The sequence below is a fragment of the Malaclemys terrapin genome, chromosome 4, assembly GCF_027887155.1.
Source record: "Malaclemys terrapin pileata isolate rMalTer1 chromosome 4, rMalTer1.hap1, whole genome shotgun sequence".
In the NCBI taxonomy this organism is placed as follows: domain Eukaryota; kingdom Metazoa; phylum Chordata; order Testudines; family Emydidae; genus Malaclemys; species Malaclemys terrapin.
The window spans coordinates 147906982-147919173 of NC_071508.1; the positions used below are offsets into that span (position 1 = coordinate 147906982).

General features: G+C 44.3%; 1 protein-coding gene across 4 annotated transcripts in view; it reads right to left on the minus strand.

The window, feature by feature from the left end:
- Nucleotides 1-12192, minus strand: part of KLHDC1 (kelch domain containing 1) — a 58641-nt gene that overhangs the window by 25499 nt on the left and 20950 nt on the right. For 3 of the 4 annotated variants that reach the window (XM_054027971.1, XM_054027972.1, XM_054027969.1), the window contains exons 6-7: nt 10854-10937; nt 8842-8925 (exon numbers count right to left, since the gene is read on the minus strand). In XM_054027971.1, coding sequence (XP_053883946.1) covers nt 8842-8925; nt 10854-10937 — 168 coding nt within the window. Of the gene's footprint in view, nt 1-5735; nt 6672-8841; nt 8926-10853; nt 10938-12192 lie in introns of those variants that run through there. The other variant, XM_054027970.1, reaches the window with a different exon arrangement.

The following is a 12192-nucleotide window of genomic DNA, read 5'->3' on the forward strand; positions in this document are numbered from 1 at the left end:
CAGCTGCCCACTGAAGGCAGTGCCGCCAGCAGCAGCGCAGAAGTAAGAGTAGCAGTACCACAACTCCCCCTTACAATATCCTTGCAACCCCCCCCCCCAACTCCTTTTTGGGTCAGGATCCCTACAATTACAACACTGTGAAATTTCAGATTTAAAGACCTGAAATCATGACATTTATTATTTTAAAAATCCTATGACCATGAAATTGACCAAAATAGACCGTGAATTTGGTAGGGCCCTAGATATAAACCAGTATCAGTGGCAAGGGTGAAGTGATAGCCGAGGCGCACCAAATGTGGAATCTCTTCCATTTGTGCAGGTAAGTAGACCGCATAGTCAATCTTCTCTGCTATTTAATACTATCTCCTTTATGTCTTCAGAACAGGACATCTCAGTATTCTGGAACCATGCAGGAGCCATGCCTTCAGGTGGAGGATCTCTAGATTTGGGTGGCGAGTCTGGCCTGCATCCTGACACAGGGGATGTGAAACAGGGTGAAGAATGACTGGTGGGCATACTGTCATCCGTACAAGGTAAGGGACCCATGTTTGTCTGAACCATGTTGGGGCTATCAAGATGACTCTGGCTTGTTCCTCTTTTATTTTGCGTATTACTTTGGGTATTAAGGGGATCGGTGGAAAGGCGTATAGCAGATGTGTGTCCCATTTGATGAGGAAGGCAACCCCCAGAGAACAGTAGCTCAGTCCTGCTCTTGAACAGAAATGTGGGCATTTGATGTTCTCGGGTGTGGCAAAAAGGTCTATACTTGGGAATCCCCAACATCTGAATAGCTTGTATAGGATCATGGTATCTATCTCCCACTTGTGTTCCTGTGAGAATTTTTTGCTTAGTGTGTCTACTGTGGTGTTGTAATCGCCCGGCAGGTAAGTCACTGAGATGTTGATGTTGTGGCGAATGCACCAATTTCATAATTTCAGTGCTTCAACACACAAAGATTGTGACTTTGCTCCCCCTTGATGGTTTATGTAAAATATGGAAGCAATGTTGTCGGTCATTATCCTTATGTCCTTGTTTCTGACCAGTGATAAAAATTGTGAACATGCATTCCGGACTTCTTGGAGTTGCAGTAGGGTGATGTATAAAGTTGACTCTGAAGTTGACATGTACTCTGTAATTTTGCAAACGTGCTCCTCAACCCAACAGAGACGTGTCTGTTGTCAGTATTAGTGACAGAGGTGATTCTGTGACAAACATACTTTGTGGGGTTTTATCCACCAGTCTAGTAAGCTTTTGACTGTGACTGTCATTGAAAGACACTTGTTCAAATTGTGTCTGTGCGTACTGTATACTGTCCTGAGCCACTCATGAAGGCAGCGCATATGTAGTCTGGCATGTCTTACAACAAAGGTGGTCACTGCCATATGTCCTAGTTGTAAGCATGTTCTGGCTGATACCTGTGGGCTGGTTTGCACTGTAGAGATCAAATTGATTAGGGGGGGTAAATCTGTGAGTTAGTGTGACAGGGTGGACTAGGCCCTGAGGCCTCCTACTGGAGGCCTCACCAGGGCCGGCTCTGGCTTTTTTGCTGCCCCAGGCAAAAAAGCCTCCCACCGCGTGCCCCTCCCCCCACGGGGAGCGCAGCAGGGGAGGGCGCCGAGCTTGGCCGCGGGCCCGCTCTCCCCAACTGGCTGGAGCGCCGGGGGGAGGGCGGCGAGCCCGCCGCGGCTCCGCTGGCGGCCGGAGCGCCGGGAGTAGGGCGGAGAGCCCGGCTGGGGCTCCGCTTTCCCCGGCGGCCAGAGCGCCGGGGGGAGGGCGGCGAGCCCGCCGCGGCTCTGCTCTCCCCGGCAGCGAGCCCACCGCGGCTCCACTCTCCCTGGCGGCTAGAGCGCCGGGGGGAGGGCGGCGAGCCCGGCCGGGGCTCCACTCTCCCCGGCGGCCAGAGCGCCGGGAGGAGGGCGGACAGCCCGGCCGCAGCTCCGCTCTCCCCGGCGGCCAGAGCGCCGGGGAAGGGCGGCGAGCCCGCCGCGGCTCCGCTCTCCCCGGCGGCCAGAGTACCGGGGAAGGGCGGCGAGCCCGCCGCGGCTCCGCTCTCCCCGGCGGCCGGAGTACCGGGGAAGGGCGGCGAGCCCGCCGCGGCTCTGCTCTCCCCGGCGGCCGGAGTGCTGTGGGGAGGGCGGCGAGCCCAGTCGCAGCCCCGCTCTCGGGCCAGAGCGCCGCGCCGCGCTGCCCCCCTTCAGGTGCCGCCCCAAGCACATGCTTGGTGGGCTGGTGCCTGGAGCCGGCCCTGGGCCTCACGGTCCTGCCACTTCTCTCCCCACCCCGAAAAGGGCAGTGGAGAGACTCCTCCAAACTGCCTAGAATGGCTGTATGGGACGCAGCCAATCAGAAGGGGCTGCAGGGAGCAGCCAATCAGGGCCCAGCAGGCTAGTATAAAAAGAGCTGCAGGGTCAGAGTGAGTTCAGTTCCTGGAGTTGGAGGAGTGTGGGTGGTGTGCCTGGCTGGCTGTGGGAACTACAGGACCTTGAACAGAGCAGTGCTAGCAGAGATGGGGGAGGGGAGCAAGACGGCGTTCTGGGCTGGCTGCTGGGACTCAACCAGGACAAGGCCCTGAGATAATGGTGAAGAATGTGCTGGGGCCAGGGAAAGTGGCCCAGGGAATTGTAGCAGTGATGCAGTTTATTTAAAGGAATGCAGTGGATGGCTGCTATCTATAAGGTCCCTAGGCTGGGATTGGGAGTAGTGGATGGGCCCGCATGTTCCCCCTGCCACCACCATTAGCCATTGGGGAAGTGGCCTGGACTTTTGATGCACCCCAGAAGGGGGAACTGAATTCTTTTAGTGGCCCAGCAGGAGAGCTGGGTCCAAAAGGGCCCCAAGAGGGCGAAAACGTTGACTCCAGGGAGGGAGCCCTGGGGCACGGTTCTACATCAGAGCAGGGACAATTTGAGAGAGTATAGAAGGGGCTGAGAGACCGTTTGAACCAGAGTACTATGATAAGCCCTGCTGGACTGATTGAAGAGCAAGCCCAAGGATAGGGCTGCAGGTAAAGAGATGTTACAGAGGGCACTGAGAGAGGCCTCTGTTGGACTTGTACACCGGAAGGGGGTTGCTTTTTATTTCAAATACAGACTGTGTGTGACTTGGCTGGAGGGCTCAGTTGCTGAAGACTCACCGCAAGGCATACAGAAAGGGTGGGCACACGCACTCTGCCAATGGGGGTGCTTGCGAGAGGTGAGTGCCACCCTGTTACAGTTGGCAATGAGGCTTTGGCCTCTACTGCATTGAGGTAGGCCCCAATAAATTCTAGGTGCTGTACAGGTATCAGTATTGATTTTTTAATGTTTGGTTGGAGGCCTACTTGTGAGGAAAGGGCCATTGTCCTTTGTGTTGCTGCTATGTTATCATCTCGAGAGGGGGCTTTGAATAAACAAATCATTCAAGTATGGGAATATCATAATTTCCTGTTTGCAGAAGTGCATGGAGAACACTCCGGGTGCCACAGAAAGGCCAAACAGAAGTACCTTGTACTGGTAGTGATCCTGCTCCAGAACGAATCTGAGGAATCTCCTGTTTGATGGATGTATGGTGATGTGGAAATATGCATACTGGAGGTTGAGGGTTAAGAACCTATCCCCCGTTCCAGCGCTAGGATTATTGTTGCTAATGTGACCATTCTGAATTAGTGTACTTTGATGAGTTTCTCAAATCTAGAATGAGTGTCCACTGACCGTTCTTTCTCGAGATTAGGAAATAGTTGGAATAAAAGCCCACCCCTCTGTGTTGTATCGAAACAGGTTCAACAGCACCCAAGGGCAGGAGGTGGTTTATTTCCTTCCATAAAAGGTTCTAATGAGAAAGGTCCCTGAAGTAGGATGGGGAGAGAGGGCGGGAAGGAGGGAGGGAAATAAATTGAACTGAGTATCTGGTGCTGATAATTTCTAACATCCACTCATCTGAGGTGATACTCTGCCATATTGGGTAGAATGGGGTCAGGCAGTCTCCAAACTGATGGTGGTTGAAGCAGATGGGACTGGGGAAAGCAGTGGAGGTGAGATGGAGGTGGCCTACATTTCGTAACCCTCTGTCTTTGCAAATCATATGGTCTCTGCAGAGGAACGTACGGAGCAGGTCTCTATCACTGTGCAGAATGATATTTATTTGGGCTTCTCTTTTGCGCAGGCATGTAGATACGTAAAGACTGAATCCTTTAAGGAATGAAGGGATTCATCCATCTTGTCCACAGTTTCGATTCTTTGAAGGGAAGATCTTCAACCATAGATTGTATCTCTTCAGGAAATCCCGAGAGGTGAAGCCATGACGCCCTTTGCATGACTACAACTGGAGACATCTATCGGGCAGCTGGGTCGGCTGTGTCTAAGGAAGCTTGTAAGGCCATTCTAACCAGAAGGTGACCTTCGAGATAATTGCCTAGAATTGTTGGGTTCCCCCCTCAAAGATGACTAAATTTATTGAGTCATATTTGAATAGTTGGTGTAACTGAATTTGGCCATCAGTGCTTCATAATTGGCAATTTAAAATTGCAGAGTCGCTGATAAGTAGGCCTTGCACCCAAAATGGCCTAACCATTTCCAATCTTTATCATACGGGGTACTTCTAGTATGCATGTTGCCTGCTCCACTCATTCACTGCCTTGACCACCAACTAATTTGGAGAGGGATGTGAAAATAGAAACTCCATGTCCTTAGATGGGACATAATACTTTTTGTCTGTTCTTTTGCAGGTGGGTGGTACTGTGGCAGGTGTCTGCTAGACAGCCTGAACTGGGTCCATCAGAGCCTCATTTATGGGGAGAGCAATTTTTGATGAAGTTGATGTTTGGAGTATATCCAGTAACTTATGTTAAGACTCTATAACTTCTTCCAAAGATATGTGTAGTGAGTCTGCAATTCTCTCAAATAGTTCTTGGAACTGATTAAAATCATTGGCTGTCAGTGGAGAAGGCATGATAGTATTTTCTTATCCTCTCCGGACAAAGCTGGTTGGTGGGGTGGCTTCCTGATCCAGCCTCTCCTCCTGGTCCTCAAAAGTCTTGTCCTGAGGTTGGGGGAGGGGGGGGGGGGAGGAAGCGGGGTCTACTTAACGAGGCTGATGGGGAGCATCTTGAGCTCTCTATGGGTGCTAGGAGGCCTGGAAAATTGTTGCCTGTATGTAAGCCCATGGATCCCAGTAAGGCCATTGTTGTCGGAATGGCATGTGTGGCATCCATGTATGTCTGTACCATCTACGTGCATAACCCTCAGGCTGATATCTGGTCTTTACCAATGGGTCTGGTCTAGTAGTTGTCTGAGGTGGGGAGAGGAGTATTGCTGAGAAATAATATCCTTTTCCTCATCATCATCGTCCTCACTAGATAAGGGAGAAGATCTGGATGGTGGTTTTGAATGTGAGAGTGCCGAGCACACTGGGGATGTGATGTGTACCAGAGCAATATCGGTACCGAGGAGATTCCGGTATTTCAGATACCAATAAGTTGTAGCCTTTTATTTTATTTTATTTCGAGTTAATTTTGTAACGTGGTATTACACCAACCTGGGTTCGGCTCTGGTGGCTACAGTTTCAAGCTCAGAGTGAAAGTCACCTCTGCTACTTGTTTTAGACTTAGAGTCTCTAGGAACACAAAGACCAAGGATAGTGACACTCATACATTTACAAGTACAAGGTTTAGTCTGTGTTTCTAGTTTTATTAAAGTTATGATTACCCAAGCATACAGAAATCCTATAAAGACCTATGCACAAGTTACAAATATATCTCCTTAACGATATTCTTAAACTCTGATGGCTGCCTTGCCAATTGATCATCAGAAGAGGGATAGTTCCTGCTGGAGTTTTCCCATAAGGAACTCAACTTTCCCAATCTGGGCACCCTCTTTTTATAATGTGATTCTGACTATACCTCATTAGCATTTATGGATATAGTGCACCCTGCGATTAGGGCATGTGTTAGAAAAATGTGACTACCAGGTATCTTGTAAGCAAAAAATTACTCTTATTGTTAATTTTTTGCAATACCACCCATACACACATCTTTTCCTGTAATCTTGTAGCCTAGTATGGCTAAGCTAAAATCCTACATGCCTCAGCCTGTACGCCTTGTGTTTCAGCCCTACTTACTTAGATACATAATATATACTTATCCCTTCTGGCTACCAATCAATCTTATATTTCTATAATCCTACAATTTAAATCTATTGAGAATACAATGATTATATATGACATAGCATGTTAATCATAACATCACACAATACATGAATTATAAAATGAACTAACTGGCTATAAAGTCCTTCTGAAAACAGAATTCTTGTGGTACCACATGGAGACATTAGCAGTAGTACCAGTCTAGTTGAAGTGGTTGTCAGTGCCAATGGGGCTCTGTGCTCCGCTAAGGGATTGGTAAATTGTTGCGGTGCCAATCTGCTTGGTGCTGCATGTCTGAGTGGCTCAGTCAATGCCAGCATGGAAGAGCTAGGCTTATCGCTGCCACTCCTTTCTGAGTCCACCCTCTTAGGGTCCTTGGCGTTAATGGTACCAGCGATATCTGAGGATCCCACCGACTCAAAGGTGTTCAACCTTGCTCTGGCCAGTACCCATATCATCAAGCACGCTGGGGATCTTTTCTTTTTAGCATTTTCCCTGGTAGAAGAGGTTGTTGTCCTCTTGGTGGCCTTTTGTGAGGATTGCAGCAGTTTCCTCTGTGAGGGAAGCAGGGAATGTTTCTCTGAACCTGTCGTTGGGGTCAATGGGGACCAGTACTCAGAGGGAGTCTCTGGGCCCAGGTTGGAAGCTGGACGCAGCGAGCTCTCCATCATGGTAAATTTTAACTTGAACACTTTGACTTTTCTGCTGCATAACTTGAGGTTGAGGCAATGTATATACTTTTGTGGTGTGCGTGCCTCTCCTAGACAGCAGATGCATCAAGAGCACCCATCGCTGATGGGGATAGCCTCCCGGCAAGAGAGACACTGTCTGAATTTGGAGTATCCGGACATGTCCCTCTTTCCTGGTATCTTTCCCTAACGGGAAGGAGCATTGTGGAGAAAACTACACTACTCTACAGATAACAGATTCTTAGCAGAATTTTTTTTTTTAAAACAAGAAATAAGTAAATGAGGGAAGAGCATAGTTCTAACTAACTCTATCACTACAACAATAACAACACAACACTAAATAGGCTCTGCTGAGAACTCTGTCTCAGGCCAAAGGCAGTAGAGAAAGAAGGAACTGAAGGCACTTTGGCCACACGGTGCTATATAGCCACCAAAAGCGGCACGAAATGCGGCATGTGCAGCCCAAACGGGCACAGCTACCAAAAATCTCTGATCACAGGCACAGGGATGTAGACTCACCTAAAGTGGAGCACCCATATGGGATACTACTTGAAGAAGAAGCATTTCTTATCTTTTGTAAAAAGAGTCTATTTGAAAATAAACTACTGACACTTGCCTCCTTCCTAGAAAGTTTTATTACAATAGCAATATGGGGCCAGTTTCCTACTTCTTTGAGCAGTGTTTTAAGTTTATTATTTAAAAAAATTATTTAAGTATTATCCATAATAGCTGTAGTAAGTGTTACAATGTGGGTAGCATTCTGCGTATAATTTAATTTTACTTTTTCCCCCCTCATTTTGGCCAGATCTATTGATTTACTATCTATTTAGGCCCAGATTTAAGATGCCAAAATACCTTTAAAAATATGGCACTTGCTGACTCCTGCTTTCTGGAATGTCCTGGAATGCATTATATTGGGGGGAGAGAGAGAAGAAAGGGGAGAGAGCAATTGGTAATATCCTATATTTCTTCTTTGTTTAGATGAGACAGCACGTAAAAACCACTAAATTAAAATGTACCACTTGCTATTATTTCATTCACTGAAATAGAAAAAATAAGTGGTTCGATCATATAAGCCCTTCAAGGTGTGTTTAGCACAGAATAAAAACATTCTGCCACTTATCTGAAGCTTACCTAAAGTAAATCATACTTTAGCAGGACTTCTTTGAAAGCACAGCTAATGGAGCTTACACACAGCTTGCCAATTTTATTGGGTTTATGACCATTTTATGGATACCTTATCTATCCTTATAAGACAACAAATACATATTTTTGTCATTACCTTTGAAATGCCTTGTGTCCTGGATTCATCTGAAGATGTGATCAATGCCATTTGCACAATGTCAATGGACTGAGTTAGTCTCCCAATATGTGACACTTACCTTACTGCTGAAAGTAACATTATTGCTTGAATTTGAGACTCTTTAAAAATATTTAGTTTGACTAATTGCCATGTGGTGTTTTAGCTCTAGCTTTGTTATACTGTTTCAATACATATGTACAAAAGGCTCTTTGGTTGGATTCTTCCTTGAATTTACTAATAAATATGCAAAACACAGAAAAAATACTTTGAGCTAAAGACAAAAGATTCCATTGAAACAGAAATGAACATAATTTAGGGCTAAATTATGGCAGTTAGCCACAACTCTAAGCACGAAGTAGTGCAGACCTAACAGTCACAATGACCTAAAAGTATACTACATGCTTCTCTGGGTGTGCCCCCACTCTATGGCCAGCCATCTTTGTAGACTTGTGTGGACTGTTATATGACCAGGGCCTACCACTTGCCTGCTCTTTTTTGGGCAATTTGTGCTTCAACCCTTAGGGTTGCACAGAAGAAGCAGATTGTCCATAGCCTATTTGCAGGTGCACAAGAAGGTAAAGAGACATATTGGGACTTCTCTCCCTGAACATACGAGTTAGGAGCAAAGACATTTTGGGCTCTATTGGTACTGCATAAATAATCTGCTTTCAGTAAGTCATTAGCAAAAAATAATATTGTTGCCAATAAAATATTCATTAAATAACTACTAACCAGCACTCGTCCTCCAAAGATGTAACCCTTATTTCCTAGCACAGCACACGTATGAGCTGCTCGAGGCTGAGGTGGAACTCCACCCTGAAAGTACCAATACAAGATTTTTTAGAACATTAATCTATACAGTGTCAGTAAATGTCTAACTGCAAGTCAATAAAACATGAAATGCAATGGTAACATTGAAATGTACCCCATATCTTCCAGTATCTTCTAATATGAAGGCAAAATTGCAAATGTGCAAAACTATTTGAGGGAACACCCAAAACTCCCAAGGCATTAGATGACGCATGGTGTAGTACAGTTCAGCCTTAACTAAATTCCCATGCATTTTGGTGTTCAATTTATTCTCTCAGCACCTGTCTTACCAATGCTTCATTCCAGTTTTACACCAGTGAACTCCACTGATTTCTAGAGTTTCATCAATGTAAAACTACAGTAATACTGGTGGAAAAGTCCTCTAGGGCCTGTTTTTCAGAGGTGCAAAGTACCACATGTGGTCACCACTGGGGGTGGGGGGGAAGCAGTAGCACTTAAAATGCAGGAATTTTGCAGAGGGTTTAACAAAACTTTGACTACTCAAACCTATGGAGTTGGTTTGTGGTCAGGATTTATGGTGACTCCTGGGGATAAATTTTAGACAGTAGCTTCCCCTTCTTATGCTTAAAGATCTTGTATGTTGTGAAGGTTATTTGTTTGAAAAAAAATATCCCCATGATGTAATATTGAGAAATAATAATAATAATGAATACCTAGCTCTTATATAATGCGCTTCATTCATAAATTTTCACTGCTTTACAAAAATCAGACTCTTAAACTTTGTATCACCAATCACCTGATGCTAGCGGGAATTTTCCCCATGTAAAGAAAAAATAGGGATTGCAAGACCAGAGCCTTAGTTTTTAATGGAACTTTTCACTTGATGTTTGGTTTAAGAATTTTATAGAATCATAAGAAGTCACATAAAAGAATCATGAAAGTGTCAAACAATCTTATTATGTTATAATTCTTCCACTGAGATCTTAATGGAGTCTGTGTAATCTTACCAGAATTTTATGAGGCTCTACATTATCCTATAATATTAATATATAAAAATGTTCACATTACAGTTTTATTGAGAGCTCACTGAGAATATATGCCATCATTGGAACAATATTAATATAAAATAATTTCCTATATGTAAGACATCAGTTACTGCTCCTGTTCACACTGTTAAAATAAATGTTAGTCTTTCTCAGCATTAAACCCTTGATGCAACAGAGTTATGAAACACAGCAACTGCATCTGCACAGTATTCATTCAAGTGTATATATCCCTTCAATATTAAACAATTTTTTCCCCACAAATATCAAAAGGCTGAAGAGCTACTCTAATGACTAGAGACCCAATTTTGCAATTGGATCTGCATGGATGGGACCTGTGCCTGCTGGATCCCCCACTGAAGTCAATGGAATGCAACATGAGTTCAGGAGTCCATTAACATGGATCTGATTGCAAGATCATAGGAATGGCCATAATGGATCATGCTTGTGGTCCATCTTGTCCAGCATCCTGTTTCCAACATCAGATGACTCAGAGGAAAATGCAGGTAGGTAAATATGTGGTGATCCTAATCCTTGATAGTTAGATTGGCTTAAACCCTCATTTCAGGGTTCATCTCCCTTCCAATACTCTTTGTCAGCATTAACTACTCTAACTCTGGATATTCTTGTTATCCAGTTCCTCTTTGAATTTTACTATGTTCTTGGCATCAACAACATCCAGCAGCAATTACATCCAGTGTGGAAAAACGGCTTTGAATTTACCGCTTTTTAGTTTCATTTAATGTTTCCTTTCTCTTGTGTTACGAGATAGGGAGAACATAAAAATGCACTCATGTTATAAGCCTGAGAAATGCCAAACATGTTCAAAATAGTTCTCCCTGACATTAGTCTCTAGAGTACAGTTATTATTCAATATGGGGTGGAGTTACAAAAATGTACAGAATGATTAAAGATTTAAAAAATACTCACTCTAATTGTTGGTTGAAACCAAGTTTGTGTGTTTGTATCAAAAGCATGAACATCGTTATGCCATCCCCAAAATATCTGCCCTTCCTAAAAAGAAGAGTAAAATATCTAAAATTAATTTTTTTCATTTACTTCATCTCATAATCTTTTTGTTTTATCAAAAGGGTTTAGGCATAAAAGTGACAAATTATTTTCTGTATTTAATCAGAGTAAGAACAGGCATGCACTAATTTTTATTTTAAAAATACACACGGGGTAAAATTTTCAAAAGTGACAAACATTTAGGAACCTAAGTCTCATTGAATGTCAATGGGATTTAGGCCCCCTAGTGCCAAAGGCACTTTTAAAAATGGCCATACTGGGTCAGACCAAAGGTCCATCTAGCCCAGTATCCTGTCTTCTGACAGTCACCAATGCCAGGTGCTTCAGAGGGAATGAACATAACAGGTCATCATCGAGTGATCCATCCCCAGTCGCCCATTCCCAGCTTCTGGCAAATAGAGGCTAGGGACACCATCCCTGCCCATCCTGGCTAATAACTATTGATGGACCTATCCTCCATGAATTTATCTAGTCTGTTTTGAACCCTGTTATAGTTTTGGCCCTCACAACATCTGGCAAAGAGTTCCACAGGTTGACTGTGCATTGTGTGAAGAAATACTTCCTTTTGTTTGTTTTAAACCTGCTGCCTATTAGTTTCATTTGGTGACCCCTAGGGAGTAAATAGCACTTCCTTATTTATTTTCTCCACATCAGTCATGATTTTATAGACCTCTATCATATCCCCACTTAGTCATCTCTTTTTCAAGCTGAAAAGTCCCAGTCTTATTATTCTCTCTCTATATGGAAGCTGTTCCGTACCCCTAATCATTTTTGTTGCCCTTTTCTGAACCTTTTCCAATTCCAATTTATATTTTTTGAGATGGGGCAACCAGACCTGCATGAAGTATTCAAGATGTGGGTGTACCATGGATTTATACAGAGGCAATAAGACAGAAAATATATATATCCCTTTCTTAATTTTGCCACCTCACTGTTTACCGCTTTTTCCAGATCACTTATGAATATGTTTAATAGTACTGGTCCCAGTACAGACCATTGGGGGACACCACTACTTACCTCTCTCCATTCTGAAAACTCACCCATTTATTCCTACCCTTTGTTTCCTATCTTTTAACCAGTTACTGATCCATGAGAAGACCTGCCTTCTTATCCCATGGCATCTTACTTTGCTTAAGAGCCTTTGGTGAGGGTCACATGTTCTCTCAAAATCTAAGTACACTATATCCACTGAATCACCGTTGTCGAGGCCCTCAGAGAATTCTAGTAGACTGGTGAGGCA